This window comes from Hipposideros armiger, unplaced genomic scaffold, assembly GCF_001890085.2.
Source record: "Hipposideros armiger isolate ML-2016 unplaced genomic scaffold, ASM189008v1 scaffold_228, whole genome shotgun sequence".
NCBI lineage: Eukaryota > Metazoa > Chordata > Mammalia > Chiroptera > Hipposideridae > Hipposideros > Hipposideros armiger.
In genome coordinates this window covers 562,893-580,039 of record NW_017731578.1, presented here as the reverse complement: position 1 = coordinate 580,039, position 17,147 = coordinate 562,893, and the positions used below count along the sequence as shown (strand labels likewise).

Genomic DNA, 17,147 nt, shown 5'->3' with positions numbered 1-17,147 from the left:
CAGGGCTGTTGGAGCAGGGCCTCGAGCAGCCCCAGGGGACCTGCCGGGGAACCTTTTCAGTTACTTATCCCGGATCTTTGCAACAACACAAGCACCACATCGAGAGCACATCTGCACACCTCGTGGGCAGATGACTTTGGTCCTCGAGGTCCTCAGTCCCCAGCGAGGCTTGTCAGGTGACTTGTTGCCATGGTGGGGAGAGTAACAGTGAGGAAGAGAGGCTCTGAGGGTGAGGGTGCCCTTTGCTTTAAAAATGGAGCTTCTACAGAGAGTTTCTATATTATGCACCTGCCAAACCCAGTGTCCACAACGTGACTTCTCAACGGTTGCTTTTTAAGGTTGAACTAAAGGAAGGAGGTGGCACGATTATCAGTAACAATCCGGAGGAAGCAAGTCAGCAAAGCCATCTTGCCCAGGAACCGTCTTGCAAGTTCCCATCATCCCAGGAAGCAGAGGAGGCCTCGGGCTGCTCTCATAAGAAGGACTTGAACCCAATGGTAATTACGCCAAAGGAAATGTGACTGACTGACACTGTGTTACTGTTTCACCCTCATTGTTGCTAAGTCAGCAGCAATGGGTATTTCAGGCATTGTTTTTCATTCGGCTTAAATGGTGAATCACATTTTGGTTGTCTCATCTCTCAAGAGTGACATAATCAGAGCCTTTCTAATAGTCCTTTCACCTCCAAGATCCTCATTTCTACTTGGTCTTAGCAAATCAAGCAAAGATTAGGACCTTGCTGTGTTTTATAAGATGGTAGCCACAAATCACATCAGTCAGAACAGACCCAGGTCGGCCCAGGGATGGGCAGGCAGCAGAGCGTGTGGTTTGGCCTGGCGGTGGGAGGGTAGATGTGGCCCTGTGGCTGTAGGCCAGAGGCTGCCCCCAAATTCCTAGTAACACCAAGTAACACTCGGATAGGAGAGGTCATCACGGACATCTGTGGCTTATGGGACGTTGCTGCACATTTGTAATCCTCTTATCAGCTCTGTAGGGTAGGCATTATCTTGATCTCCATTTTAATGATAAGAGAATAGAGATGTTACTAGTGTGCTTGTAAGTAATGCATGCTGGACTCCAGGTCTGAGCAGTGAGGCCTGGGAAGCAGGGAGCCCTGGAGTCTGGCCGCGAAGCCTTCCTTTAGCAAAGAACCCAGATTGCTTTTCCTGAAGCAGCTTTTATCCTGAGCAAGGAGGCCTTTGCTCTAAGGCACGCACTTGGCTGGGAAATAGTTGAAAATGAGCTCACTGTGAACTTGGCTTAGCTGTGGCATATGCCTGGACTCGCCTCTGCTTACGGCTCTGCTCTGAGAGCAAAGCTTTTCCAGGACGCGGGACCCAGGCGAGCTGGATGAGACCGCTTTCAGTTACACCAGACCACTGAGTGATGTTAGCACACTTCCAGGAAGGGCAGGAGACGGGCCTGGAGAGCCCACTCTGAGCCTTTCAGTTGCGGGTGTGTATGTATATATGGGGGGGGAGGGTATAATTTCATCCTCCAAATACAAATAAAATTCCAGTCAAACATGAATGCTGGTCTCTTATCCATGTCAGGATGAGCTGAAGGTAGGACGCAGTGCTCAGCAGCCGCTGCTTAACACAGGCTGCACATGTGTCATTTTGGTAACTTCACGTCTGGACTGAGTCCGAGTTGTCCCAAGATCTGTGCCTGAGAAGCCGCAGCCCAAAGAACGCACCAGGTGGCTGTGCCAGACAGGTTTATGGAGACTTACGGACTGGGGAGTCTCTGGTGGCAGCTGTCAGAGGGGTAGTGATCCGCCAGCAGGCGGAGAAGAAGCGAGGTTACACAGGTACCCCAAATAGAGAGTGTTACCTGGGACAAATCTCCCCGGTGCCTGCACGCCGGTTCCCGTGCACACAGGTCCCAAGGAGCTGGGAGACCTTGACTGCCGGACAGATCATCTGCCTGTGGGCAGGTCACTGCACGTGGATCCTTATGCTCATCTGGGTTTTCCTGTCTAAGAAACCCAAAGGCAACCTAAAGGCAGAGACCACAGCTTCTGTGGGTATTTGTGGTTTTACCATTGGAATTGGAAGCTGTGTGTGGCCAGAAAGCACGGCCTTTATACCATGCCTTTCCTTGCCTTTATACCATGCTTCCGACAGGCCTGCACCCAGCCAGGGCTCCACCCATGCTGCTCTTGACTGGTGTGATTGACTGATGACTCACCTGGCTCGCTGAGGGTTCTCTTATGGTCGGAATCCAACCAGGTGATCTGAGAGTGGTAGTCAGGCCCCGGAAGATTGACATGGCTTCTTAGAATTTTCTAGTTCTTGGATTAACCTTTCTAAATTGTATGTGTAGACAATAAGATTAATGAGCATAAAAAAAATCCCACATGTTAGAGAAGGTCCAAGATGGCCGATTAGTAAAAACATTAAAAAAAACAAACCCCACATGTTAAATAATAATGTGTGCATGTGGCAGGAAAGAACAAGCATCCTAAAATTAAAGATTACTCTAAGTATGTGACCAGTTACAGAGATACAGTCAGGGGACGAAGTCTTTCTTAGAGGTAACTGGATCTGAACGGGGTGGGGGCTGGGCAGACTGGCACAGTGTCCACTCACATAGACCATGGAGCAGGACAGTGAAGGACACTCCGTGCAGTCACCTGGTCCTCACCCTAAACCTTGGCGGTCAGAGCCTGCAGGAAAAGGCAGAGCAGGAACTGCCCGCACCCTGTCCATGGCCTGCGCGTGTCCCCCCGGAGAGCGTGCCCTCAGAACAGATCTGTCGTGTCCCATTTTCCATTCAAACGTAATTCCAGATTGAAGCTGTGTTCTCAGACTCCATTTTATTTTGGTTCGTATTACTGGATATTTTTAAAAAATGCAACCTGATCATTATTTTCCATTTTAGGTGATATGTCAGTTGAAAGGGGGCACACAAATGCTGTGCATAGACAATTCTGGCACAAGAGAGCTGAAAACACTCCATTTGGTTCCCCAGTATCAAGACCAAAATGATTATCCACAGTCAGGTACAAAGTAAATTAATTTAAACAATTATTTCATATATATAAGTTGGTAAGTGAACATGTTTGGCTTTGTATATGGAGTAAAAGTGAAATAGGCAGTTAGGCAATTTGCAAACATCATAGCCCATAGTAGTAAGCTAAGAATAGAAAAAAATATCTTTACGGACTAATTTACGTACATTGCATTGACTATCCCATATCTTTGGACAGCTGTCCTCTACCTCCACTAGCTACAGAGAGCTTTGTGGTCCTCACAGGTGACAATGCATACCAACAAGTGGGTGCTGGAGGCGCTTGAGCTGAGACACCACCTGTCCCAGACTGGGTGGGCAGTGGACTGTTCAGCTGCGGCATAAACTAAATTTTAGTGTAAACATTTTCGTGTAAACAACGAGAAGTGTCGCACTGCTTTAATTACCATGAGTTCTGAAATAACTATATTAAATGCTGACTTATCTGATACTCGTTTACTCAGAAACTTCTTTAAGCTGTCACAATAGTAATAAATGACATATAAGTGGTTGATTATCCTGAAATGCCTTGTGAATGATTAAAGAGACACGAAATGGCATTTTGAGGATTGTGTTTACAGAAGTTAGACACCAATTTTTGGAAACTGGGCATCTCTATGGGGACTGTATACATCACTGGGTTATTTTAACTCCTGGGTTAACAAGAATATTTCACTATCAGGTGACTCACTGGCCTTGCCGATAGTTTAAATCAGCAGTAAACCCAGATGGCATGTCCATGGCCCTTCGCAGTCCAGGGCAGAAAGGAGCTTGTGCCTCCTGTTCCATCCAGGCGGTCTCCTTATCCAGGGACAGATTAAACGCCTCCATGACAGTTCCTTTTCCTACGACACCAGCCGTGGGCTTCCTGGCTCCGTTCCCTGTAAGCCAGAACGCGTCTGACCCTCTACACAGGTGGGGAGGGGCTTGTCCTTAATCCTGGCGCACAGCAAATTCTAATGCCTTTAGAGCTATAGACAGAGAGGTTTATATAATGCTTCCCAAGTCTATTTCCTTGTCATATAATCCCCTGCCCAGATATCTGTTATGTTGTGAACATATTAAATATCACCATAAAATAAATGCATCCTGCTACCTAAGTGTCAGGGTAGCATCACTCAAAGGACGCCTAAGCCTGGAGCAGGAAGTGTGCCCAGCTGGATGACGCAGGAGACCAAACACACCTTGCCTTCCACTGGGCTCATGAACACGGAGGTTCACAGGCCCTTTGTGTCTCAGGAATGTTTTTCAATGCACCCTTAAGCCAAAGAAATACCTGTCAGCTCTAGTAGGTAAGCAGTTTGGTCCAAATAGCCAGCCTAATAAGTATTTACAGCCTAACAAATTAGTATCCAGATGAAAAAAGAATGCGTACTTAGTATCCAGTTGAAAAAAGTACACGGTAAAGCAAAGGTAGTTCACATGATGTCCAACAGATGTCACTGTGCTTTCTTTGAAAATGCAAATTGTCCAGTGGCTCCCTGGTGAGTCAGCTGGGCGCTCCAGGGCCTCTTGACACACAGTTTGGGAACCTGGGCACAGGCTGCAGTTTTTAGCATAATAGACTATTGCTGGAAGCTCATGTTAAGTAGGGTGTAATAAGTTAAAAAACAAAACAAAACATTGACCCAAAAGGTTTTATAGAATAAAAATAGAAACAGGAGCTCAGGATAAGTTTAAACGACTTTGCACATGATAATCCCAAGACACATCTCCATTTTTGTACTTTTTTCCATGCGCATGTGGAAGTGGGACAATATATGGTATCAATTAATTTTAATTGTCTTCCTTACAGATGCCCCCAAACCAGTGACTGCTTTAGTGGGGAGGTTTCTGCCAGTACCAGCAAAATTAAATCTCGTCACACAACAAGTAAGTCATCGTTTGAGTAAAAAAAATATAATTGCACATTATTGTCTCTTGACATTTCAATTGTCAAAGTTGGAATTACTCAGGACATATAATTTAGCCTCCATTTAAAAATCAACAGTGAAAACAGTTAGCAGGGATTGCACACCTTCCCACTGTATCAGGCTCTGAGGGAGGAACACGGTGAGTCTCAGCCAAGGTCCTCTGCCAGACGGCACATTTGCCCTGGGGAGCGGCCTCGTGCGTCCCTACGGCCCCGGTCCTGCCATCAGCACTTACCACCCACTTGATCTATTGTAGACTATCCCTTACCTTCCTCAGTGTTATGGAAATGCTTTTTTAAAGTTTAAAATGCTTTTATGATTACATGCTAATATGCATATATTAATATTAAATGTAATTATAAGACAAACTTGCTCTTTTCCCTAAGTCTTGATATAACTCCGTAGCGTCCACACCACTCACTGTCGCGGATCCTGTCCCGTCTGCCTAGCACTATCACTGTCTTGTGTTTTGGGTTTGGTTGGTTGTGTGCATCCACCCCCAGGAATGCCAGCCCCACAGGAGCGGGATCTGGTGTCTCACTTGTCTCTGTCACCTGAGATCTGCAGCAAAGCCTGGCACACATGGGGACCGCTCCCCCTTCAGCAGGGCTCTCGGTTACATTAGCAAGCTAGTGCTAAGTGAACCCCCAAAACAAAACACATGACTCTACCCTTGTGCCCTTACATTTTAGCATGCAAGACACACTATAAGAAAATCTAATAAGTAAATTATATAGTGGGCTAGGGGAGCAGAGGATGGGCCCCGGGGGCGGGGTTTGGTGGGGAGAGAGGCAGGTTTAACTGGGCGGACGCAGTTGGCTCCATTGGGAAGGTGACACTTAAGTGACTTTATTTATTTATTTATTTATTTATTTATTTATTTATTTATTTATTTATTTATGAATGAATGAATGAATGAATGAATTGGGGAAGGGGAACAGCCAAGTTGTTGTCCTTCAGTCTTAGTTGTGGAGGGCACAGCAAGCTCAGCTCCAAGTCCAGTCACCATCCAGCTGCCCATCGGCAGCTCGCAGCTGCTCAGCTCAAGGTGCCATGGTCATTCTTAGTTGTGTGTGGGCATAGCCACCATCCCATATGGGAGTCCAACCGGCAGCCTTGTTGTTAAGAGCCCACGCTCTATCCACTGAGCCATCTGGGCGGCAGCTCAGCTCAAGGTGCTGAGTTCAGTCTTAGTTGTGGGCGGGCATAACCCACCACCGAACAGGCAATCTTGTTGTTAGGAGCATGTGCTCTCACCAGCTGAGCCATCCTGCCACCTGTTGACAGCTCAGCAGCAGCTCAGCTCAGGCGCAGCTCACTGGCCCATGTGGGAATCGAACTGGCAATGCTGTTGCTCAGAGCTCGCACTCTTGAGCAAGCTATTAACCAACTGAGCCACTTGGCTGGCCCTTGAGTGCAATCTTGAAAGAGAGGAGGGAGTGAGCCATGAGACTATCACGGGGAAGAAGATTCCAGGCATGGGGACAGTGCAGCACAGGGTCACACATGCTGTGGAGACAGCGAGGAGGCCTGTGGGGCTGGGATGGAGTGAGCGGGAGGATGGAATTGGGGGAGTCAGAGGTGGTGGAAGGACTGTGGCTTTCCATCTGCCTGAAATGGGGCTGGCACGGAGGAGGGGCACGGGGAAAGGGGGCAAACCTCTGTCTGAGGGTGGCTCAGGCCAGTGGTGACAGATTGCTTGTTGGGATGCTTTGAAGGCTGAGCCAACCGGGTTTGCTGATGGGCTGGATGTGGGATGTGAGAGAAAGGGGAGTCCAGGACGGCCCCCAGATGTTCAGCCTGGACGCATGGGAGGACGGAGTGTCCATCAAGAAAGATGAGACACTGCAAGTTATGTGAGGGAGACCAAGAGTTCAGTATATTCAATATTTTTAAACTTGAGATGTCTCTCAGACAGCCAAGTGATGATGTCATGTAGGGGTCAGAGTTCAGAGTGAGGAAGTTCTGGGCTAGAGGAATGAGGTCATCAGCATACAGGTGGTATTTCAACCACGAGACTCGAGGAGATCTCGGAGGCAGTGGGCGTAAATAGAGTAAAATATCTGTTGAGTACATACATAGTTCTCAAATGATGCATTGGCCAGGAGGGGAGAGATACTTATCAGTGCAGGAGACGGACAAGTCTAAACCGCAGTGCTGGGGGTACCTGCCGAGGAGCCTGGGTTCCTGGCCCCTGCGCGCCTCCTCCCTGCACCTGCCCTGCTTGCTTTGCTGTGTCAGCCCCGCTCAGAAAGGCGCACACCGGCCCTGCCTTCCCGCCTCTAAGGCCTTGCTCTAGAAATGCCCCTTCAAACCACAGCCTCCTCCCCATCTCGCCTTGGCTGTGTTTGTTCTTGTCTCCAGCTTCCTCTCCAGTGTATGGACCTGGGGACCATTACTTTATCAGTGCATGTGCTGCATCCCTAGGACCCTGCTTCCTTGCCAAACCCCCAGTTCTGTAAGAGGTCTGAGAATTAAGTTCGTGAACTCATCCTAGAAAAAGTGCTACATACCTCATTGCTGAATATCACTACGGTCACCTTTGAAGTACTCCCCTTGGGAAGCTATGCACCAACGCCAGCGCCTAGTCCACCCTTCAAAGCAATTTGGGAACTCTTTTTCTGGAATGGCCATTAGAGCTGTCATCGCATTACCCTTGATGTCCTGAATGTCATCAAAATGTCTTCCTTTCAATATTTCCTTTATCTTCAGGTAAAGAAAGAAGTCATTGGAGGCCAGATCAGGTGAGTAGGAGAGTGTTCCAATACAGTTACTTGTTTACTGGCTAAAAACTCCCTCACAGACAGTGCCATGTGAGCTGGTGCATTGTCGTGATGCAAGAGCCATGACTTGTTGGTGAAAAGTTCAGGTCGTCTAACTTTTTCATGCAGCCTTTTCAGCACTTCCAAATAGTAAACTTGGTTAACTGTCTGTCCATTTGGTACAAAGTCATAATGAGTGATCCCTCTGATATCAAAAAAAGGTTACAACATCGCTGCTATAAGTGCGCGAACTTAATTGTCAGACCTAGCATGCTCTTCAGAGCCTCACTACTCAGTGTGGTGCGTGGACCTGGGGCATGAGCACTGCCTGGGAGCTACTAAGAAATGAGGCTGTGGGGCCTGCCCCAGACTCGCTGGGCAGAACCTGCATTTCAGCTAGATGCCCAGGTGACATGACCAGAGTCTGCCTCAGGGTTCACTTCTGTCACCCCCGGGTGGCCACACTCAGCAGAAGCAAAGCCTGGATTCTAGCACAAAGCTGCCCTGGCAGTACCACCTACGTAGTACCTAGAAGATGGCTCGCTTTCTCTGCTTGACTTTGGGACTCAATAAACAAAGTGCATTGTTCCTACTTTATGCAAAGAATTGCCTCGGCTCTGAGAACTGCGAGATCCTTTCTCCAAAAGAATCAAAGCTCTTTGGACCGCCACATGGAGACATGGGCCCAACAAGTCGGTTTCTGGTGACTGTGAAAGAAACGGTGGCTGGAGTAATTGTGGACACTTCCCTCCTGTGAAGTGAGCGAGACGAGAGAAGCCCAGCTCTTGGTCAGACCAGAGAGGTGGGGGCCCTGGGGTGAGGCCCCAGGCAGCTCCAGGCATCTGCACAGGAGGAGTTGGTCCAGGGCGCTTTCTTGGTGTCCTCGAGCACCAACTGGCAGTGACTACACACAATTTAAAAAGAGGAGGAAGAGAGAAGATGAGGAGGATGAATAAAATGGTATTTTTCCCAGACCATACTTCTTAAATAAACCTTATTTTTAAATTTCAGGGGAATTTTTAAGTTTTCGGGGGAGAGCAGGACAAGGATAGGATGGTTAACTGTGATATATACAAATACTCTCAAAATTAAACTTACCCAATATTTTTAATTCTTCAAACTTCTGATAAGAAGACAGTTAGGTCAGTGGTGATTTCGCTGCCCTTCCCTTTCCCCGGGACTGCCGTCTGTCTGTGAGCCATGCCGCTGAGTGGTACAGAGAAGACGCATGAGAACCACCAAAGCAAAGGACGTGGGCAACCCAGGGGTTATGACATTGCTTTCGAATTTGTTAAAACTGACTACAAAATAGGGTTTTTTTGAATAGATGAGAAAGTAGTGGTTGCTAATGAGACTTCAGATGTCAAGATCTCTTATGTTATACACAGGGTATAATAATAAAGGATATTTTTACTTACAGAAATTTATAATTGAATTTACTTCACAATTTGTCATTCATAAAAATGAAAAAGCTTACCGTGACAATGTTCCTGGCCAGCCGACCGATGGCTGTGTGGATCACTTGCCAGGTCCTCGGTGGCCTGGCCCAGCATCCGTGACCCGTTTCCCTCTTTGCCCGTCCGCACCCCCATGGCCAGGGCCCCGGCCTGCCCTGCACAGCCCCAGCTGGAGCCTGCTCAGGGGTTAGAGGAATCATCGTGGTGACAAGGCCCACATGTTGTAACACTGTGGAAGGAAAGGGCTCCTTTTGTCTGCACCGAGGGGCTGGCTGGCTGAAGCATGTAACACATGGGCTAATTCGGTGTTTGCTTGCCTTGACTTTATACAGCTGGACAACGGAGCTTTACCGTCCATAGTCAACGGGCCTTCTTTCACCTCGGGATCGGCTCTTCCAGGACCACCCAAAATCGCTTTGGCTGGGTAAGGATCAAAGTGACTGTTGTCGCTTACTTTAATAAGAGTTTAAGAGGCTCTTGGGTACGTTTGTGATTTTCTTCTAAGTTATACAATTAGCTTTACCTGTAACCTCGTGACTCCGAAAAGACCCTGCGTTGAGCAGTGCCACTAGCAGTGCCACAGCAGTGTCCCTGTGCATGTCTGTCTGGCCGTTGTTGGCAGGGCTCCCGCTCTGTCTGCTGTCCAGTGTCAGGGTCTCAGAGGCTCACTGCCGTTCACAGCTCGGCCTTGGTTTCACATTGGTTGACACGAGCTGTCCTGTTTCTATTTTGCTGTCATGAGTGTAAGTAAAAGTAACGGCGTGGCAGTGGCCTCACATCGGTGGTCGTCTTAGTGTGCCCGCCCTGCGAGGTCCGCACACGCGCTCGGACAGGTGCCGGCCGGGGCACCCGGTCTCCAGGTGCTTACCTGGCACCCGCTCACCTGGGACCTTTGTTCATTGTACAGCGGTGCCTGTGATTGTAACTAATTAAACTAACCACTCTGGTTGAAACTCTCCGTGGAGCTAACACTCGTGTGCTAACAGTGGACGGGACAGCCCTTCCCACTCGTTGAGCCCTTTGTTGGTTCTGGAGATGATTCTGCTCCTGCTCCCCAGAGCTTTTTGGCGCTCAGTCTGTGCAGTGTACATCCCAGGGCCTGGAGGAAACCAGACCAAGGAGGTTACGGACTGTGGGCATGGCCTCTAGAGCTCCGGGGCTCCTGCCGCGCTCTGCCTGCTGGCAGACAGCCACGCTCGGGCGGCAGACAGGCTAAGTGAGCACTGCACTGCGGAGTCCTGGGGGCGTCCGGATTCAGGGACATTCCCCTCTGCACTGTCACTGTAGAGTGTTGGTGGCTCATGTGATTTGCTGCTTCTGTTTTAGCAGTCGCTCCTTCTGCTGGCTGTGACGCTGCCCATGTCCGCTGCCGACTTTCTGTTCATTGAATGCAGCGAGCCTGTGGAGCCATTCTCCCCGCTCCATTGTCTGGGTGCGAAGGCTCTGAGGGGATGTGGTTGCCGTGATTGTAACTGGCCTCAACATTTCTGGGCCAGACAAAACCACGGAAGCAACTTGTAGGCTCTGCTGGTAGCATTCCAGTTTTGGGTCTGCAGCACGACCTGAGATGTCACGGTCACTTTATCTTCTTGTAACCTGGGAGCACCTGGCCGTGTGCATTAGTGTGTCCAGAATGCTGGCCTGGCGGGAACTGGGCTCCTAAGCTGTATTGTGCTGTCACAGCCACCACGCTCCGAGGCCACCAAGGCGTTTCCACTGCTTCTCCCACCCCTCATCCCCTGCCCCTCTTCCAGCCTACCCTGGGTTTTCTCGATCAGTCACATATTTTTCTTTATTTTGAAGTAATTATGCAGGTCCTAAAAGATTTTTCTGTTATAAATGATGTGCCAGGAACAGCATGAGCTTGGTATTTGCATTTTTTTTGCAGCAAATAATTACTTGATTGATGTCGGTGCGCAGAATCAGCCCTGGTTATTTTGTATTCAACATGGCCAGCACTGATGGTCTGCAGTCCCCGCTGACTTGCTGTTTGTGGGAAGCAGCAGTCGGGAGGCTGCTTGCCGCTCGTTTCATTCTGTGTGGGTCCCGACCACAGCTGACTCGCTGAGCCTCGTCACCTGCTTAGGTGCTTCACTAGCTTCCTTTCTGACTCCTTCCACAAGACAGCAAGGCCCGACTAGGTCTAAAGACATCGGAGGGGAACGCTGTCAGCACCACGTGGCTCAAGCGTGTCTAGCCTAGTAGATGGCATAGGAGCAGGTCGACTCGCGCCTCTGGCCGGCGGGCCACGGGGTGAATTCACCCGGTCATCGGTCCTCAGAGTCACGTGGTCAAGTGGCTAACTTATTAACTAGCTTATCACATTAATAATAAAAATCCATGTCCTGTTCCCCTCTATAGCTTTAATAACCTGATAATCAGGTGTTAATGTGAATTCTGATGCATCATTGATGCTGTTTTTGGTAATATAATGAAGATTATAATAAAGGATATTCAAGATTCTGCTCTCTGGACGTTTTTTTCTTAAAGATGAGGCCCTGACTCATTGTGGAGCAGTTCGTTTGCAATGCTTTTCTGAGGCAGAGTTGTCCAACTCTCGTCCAACTCTGCAGTTTTCAGATTGGCATAAGAGGTAGTCAAATGTCGTTACAGCCATGGACGTGTTTTCCCGGTAGCTTCCAGTACAGCCGGAGTGTCCCCTACTGTCCCTTCACCACACTGTGCTCATTCCAAATGTGATGTCTTTGTACTGTTATTTCAACTGAAACGTCCTTTTGACCAATAATGGAAAACCTCACAGCCCTAAAAGTTGAAGTCAGGTTTTACTTCCTTCACAAGTATTTTGTTCTGTTTTAACTTCTTCTTTCTAGAAACTATTCTGTGTCTGAATTTTATACCATTTGCAGTCAGGATCAAGCCATGTAACCGTTGATTATATACTATCTTCCATTCTCTAATGTTTCGATTGTGTGCATTGCGTGTCCGCAGTTACTTGGTGGGTTCCTCCAGGACGGGCGCTGTGAATTAAAAAGTGTGTATTTTTTGGCGTCCCTTGAAGCACTTACCCCAGTTCTGGCCACATGATGTCCCTTAGTAAATGCCTGCTGACATCTTGCTGACACTGTCGGTACTCACTGAATTGTACTCTCTCCTTCCACATCAGAGCAGGTCAGCACTGGGATGTTCCGCGTGCCCCTACCCAGTTCTTAAAGGAGCTTTAGTCCCGCTGGTCAGGGGCAGGTCTGCGAGGGCCCAGGGCCGGGCAGTGAGTAGTTGTCTACACGCTCTCCCCTAACAGCTCACTTCTGGTCCACGGTGGGTGGGCCACAGGGCAGCCAGCCACACCTGCCACCTCTGGGCACCCACGAGGGCAGAAGTTGTAAGTCTCCTATCTATAAAGGGAAAACGGAACTAGAGTAATAAATCAATACAGCGTCAGTGACACAGTTTGAAGACATTATGTTAAAAATAATAAGAGACCTCTCCAGAAGAAGTAGCAATTAGCAGCTTGTACATGAACTGGGTACCATTAGCTTTTCTGAGGGGCGGGGAGGGGGTGTCAACTCAACAGAAACAGACGGTGAGAGCTGTGGCGGAGGGCCCGTAAGTCAGGCACGCCAGAGTGGAGAGCAGCGTGGGCTCAGCTCTGACCTCCATCCTGACTCAAGACGGTTGGTGTGCGAGGCAGGGCAAAGGGCTTCGGCCAGCACAGTCTCTCCAGGGCACTTGTATTTATTATAACACAGAGCGAAAGGGCCAGAGTAATTCCTGTGCTCTGTGTGGTGGCCGGAGAGGTTGGTCAGCACCGAGTGTGGCCACGTACTGGTGTGGGGGCCCCGGCTGAGACGTGTCTTACCCGGAAGCAGCCGCTGGTTTCAGAAAGGCGGCCCGCACACGTCATCACCAGGGCACACCGCACGATGACGTGGCCACGCACACCCGGGGAGAGCCCTTATCACGGGTGCTTCTGAACATGTGCCTCTGCTTCTCTCCATAACCTAGCAAACCCCACACACGACCACTATCCGGAGCTCCCTCAGTGAGCAGCATTTCCAAGCAATGCTTGGGAACTTTCCCCGACTTCTAACCCAGCAGCCAGGACATGTTTGTCCTCTGATGCCCCTGAAGGTGGCTTCTGGACTAATTCTCAAAAGAGAAGCTAGGAGGGGGTCGGGGGGTCCCCAGTGATCACATGATCCACTCAAAATACGCTTTAATGTTGTTGGTAATATGACAGTGCGACAGCTCTAGTGTGCTGTAGCAATACGAACGCTGGATCAGCTATTGCTCTTTAATTCATACTTCCTGTTTGTGTTCAGGTTTTATAAAATACAAAAAATAAAACCACCAAGAGCTATTTGGTGGAGGGGCCCCACACACAATAGAGGTTTAAGCAGAACTGGGGAAGAAACCCTTGGAAGGCTTTCTGGGGAGGGGAGAGTAGTAGGCCCCCCCACGCCCCAGCAGGCTCTCTGGGCAGCAGGCTGGAATTGGCATTTCATGATCAGGCACCTGGAAATAATACCTAAGCTGTCAGGTGCCGAGCGAGACCTTCAGTAGTTGTCCCGAAACACCCCATGCTTAGCTAAGTCTCTCTTTAAAGAGTAACGATCTGAATACATTTTTTTTTAATCTTTATAGAGTAACTCTTAGTTCATGGAACACAAACTCTAAAAAGACATGTAACTGTATCAAATCCCAGTGTCTGAAATTGTAAGTAACCACAAATCCTTCATTACTAAATAGAAATAAGGTTGTTTAGCAGTCAGTAAGGGGGGCAGAGCCCAGACAAACCCGAACGGCAAGCAGTGTGCAGGCTCCCGGCGTGGCCGGTGGAAGCCATGCGTCATGCAAACCCGCGTCAACTGTTTTGGTGTCACCCTGCCCAAGTGACTTAGTAAAGGACACTGTCATTGGAAGTGGTGTCATTTTCTGGGCTTTGCTTTGCGTCCTGTAGCACGTCAGACAAGCACTAAGCACGGCACCCTTGCTCAGCATTAACTGTGACAGTCCCACTTCCTAGTTTTCAAAAGTTTGATGAATCCGTTTACTCTATATTGAATTTTCTCAGAAAAATTCACCCGCAGGGGTGCCACCTTCCAGGAGGCCTGGGGGTGGGGGCAGATTGTGAAGCAGAATCTTGGGCCCCAGGGTGGGGTGGGGAGAGTACAGCTAAGATAGAAGCTGGGCTGAATCGCCACCATGAACTTGAACTTCCTTTCCCACCCTGCCGTGTGCAGCCTCTGCTGTTCGTGTTGTCCACCCTGCTTGCAGCGCCTGCTACAGGCCACTCATGTTCTGCCCCAAATGCTCACCTAGCCTGAAGTTCCATGTTGGAAGGGGAGAATACGACCGAGGCCCAGAATCTAACCACCCTAACCACAGTCTCCACGTGATTTTCCCTTGCAGAGCTGCGGCTGAAGCCCCTGAGAGCCCCACTGATGGGACAGTGATGAGGGGGTCAGAAGTGGGTACAAATCCAGAGGCCGTGAAACTTGGTTCACAGAACAAAACTGAAAAAACGGGTTTTTAAACAAGTGATGCTGAAATCTAGGGTTGACTGTCTGCAAACACGTGAGCTGTCACTGGTTTAGCCTGGGGAGGCAAGCTGTGTGCCTCTCTGAATGTTAGAACCGCCATGAGACGACTGATCAGGGACAGACAATGCAGCTCGGGATGAGGAAGAAGAAGGACAGCGGAGGGAAAGGCCTGGACCATGTGACATTGTCAAGCCAGAGTGGCCTGCCCAGATGGAAACTTCTTACGCGATGGAGGACGAGGTGGTGGTGTCTAGAGCGGACAGAGCCAGGAGGGGATTGGGCCCTGTGCACGGGGGCTGCAGAGCTGCTGGCTGGGTCTGGGGCCCGGGGCATAACCTGTGAAGCCTGAGCAAGGTGTAGGCTATACCTGGGGACAAAGTGAGGTGACCCCTAAGGAAGTCAGATGAGCATCCAAGAAGGGTTTAACCTATTCATTATCTCACAATGGAAGGCCAAAGAGAGCTTCTTACCTTGAACGAAGCAGCTTTCCAGGCTAATCAGTGATGACATAGGAAAGAAAGAAATCACAGGGGCTTGGTCAGCGTTGCAACAATGGAGAAGGAGGCTGAGAGTGTGTGTGCTGTCCCGGAGAAGGCGGCACTGTCTCTGGGGAGCATGGGCACCGCCTTCTCCAGAGAAGTGCTGCGTGCTGGGGCGCCTGACAGCCTCTCGTTATGCTGGAACTCTCCATGCTCAGCGTGCAGCCGTCTTCCGATGATTTAGCTCCAGACGGGGCAGTGAGGGGCCTGGGACGCGGAGAATGTGAGCACAATGGGCGCGGGAAGGGGACGGCATTTCCATCAGGAATTATTATAACACCCAGTATCCTGATCAGCGCCCCACGGCTTGGTTGGTGTCAGCCCAACCAAGAAACTGATTATCTCTGGAAATACTGGTTTTGGAAAGGCTGTGTAAATTCGCCCGAGCAGAGCCACCCTGCGAGGTCCCGTGCCGGTGGCGACACCACCTTGTCGCTCCGTGTGTGCCTCTGGCACAGGAGCTAGTGGTAGGAGTGCATTCGCCGGGCTGGCCTCACTAGCGAGCGTGGTGTGGTCACCATTAACAGCTTTTGGTTTTCTTTGGCTTTTCGGGGCCCACAGCTAAGTCATGTTCTCAAGGCAATGAGACATAATTTCCTTAGGGTGTGTTTGTCCTATTTTATTGGAAGTCTCTACTGGATAAAGGTCAAGAGGGATTTCTACTGATGGGCCATTAAGAAAGAGAAAAACACGTTACTGTCTTTTCTTAAAAAATCCAAGTGATTCCTTGATGACTATTGGTGGGATCACAGTGGGAGGTATTAGTACCCGCTCCACCTCTCCTCGGCCCTGAACTGGTCCCCGAACTGGTCCCCAGCAGCTTCCTTGTACTGGCTTCCCGGTCCGGCTCCCCGGGGCTCGCCTCCACTTCTCCACACTCCCCTGCCTTCCTGCTGTGGGAGGCGAGGGCGCCACCTCTGCGCTCATCTGCCTCCTCCTTCCTCCTCGGAGAGAGGCAGAGCCAGCCTCCCGCTGTAGCCCCGCCCCTGGTTACCATGGAAACTTTAAATAAGACGCTTCAGCTTTTGTTGTTCCATTAGCCATAAAACGTGGAGAATTATTTTAAATGATAAAAATAATCTGTGTAATTAAAATGGTGTTGATGTAAACTCAGTAAAAAGGTAGATAAATGTCTTGTGATTATTTTATTGAAAATGTATTGATTATTGAAAATGATTTAAGATTTTTCTACCTTCTCATCACTGTTGGATATGCCTTAATCGTTTTTATGCATTTTAAACATTGATTTGCTTCATGATCAGTTTGTGAGAGCATTGCTTGTGAAACACTTTTGTAGCAGGACCTTTTCTGATCTAGGCAGCATCACGAGTCTTAAATTATGACCCTTTGGCGCAATTTCATAGAGTGACAGGAACCCTTTTCAGTAGGTGGACATTTCATGTGGAATAGGTTCTATGTTATGAGTATAGATTTTTTCAGGACAGTTTTAATTGGCCCTTTCATATATTGATTAAACAAATGCCAACTCGGGTTTTTAAGCACCCTCCATTCCAATTCCGTTATTTATTTATTTATTTAATTTAGTTAGTTAGTTTTATTGTGGAACAGCCATGGTCGTTGGTTTCATGCTACAGTGGCATAGTTGACTCTTTTTTAGGGAGGGCGCAGCTCACAGTGGCCCATGCGGGGATCGAACCAGCAACCCTGGTGTTATCAGCACCACGCTCTAACTAACTGAATTAACCAGTCACCACCCCCAATTCTGTTTTTGCTGGGATATTGGGTGAGATTTGTTGGGAGCAGTTGTATTATCTACATTTAAAAAAAATTTTTTTAAAGATTTTTATTGGGGAGTTGGGGGATGGGAGCAGTGCTGGGGAATTGGGGGAAGGGGAACAGACAAGCCGCTGTCGTTTTGTTCTTCAGTCTAGTTGTGGAGGATGTTGCTTCACTGGCCCAAGTTGGCACCATCATTGCGCTCTTCCCGGGCGAGGCAGATCAG

The 17,147-nt window shown here is 49.1% G+C and overlaps 1 protein-coding gene across 1 annotated transcript in view; it reads left to right on the top strand.

The window, feature by feature from the left end:
* TESMIN (testis expressed metallothionein like protein) overlaps positions 1-17,147 on the top strand; it is a 44,820-nt gene that overhangs the window by 2,301 nt on the left and 25,372 nt on the right. Inside the window, exons 2-5 of the mRNA XM_019654654.1 lie at positions 339-497; positions 2,884-3,004; positions 4,808-4,884; positions 9,477-9,568. Of these exons, the coding sequence (XP_019510199.1) occupies positions 339-497; positions 2,884-3,004; positions 4,808-4,884; positions 9,477-9,568 (449 nt within the window). The remainder of the gene's footprint in view (positions 1-338; positions 498-2,883; positions 3,005-4,807; positions 4,885-9,476; positions 9,569-17,147) is intronic.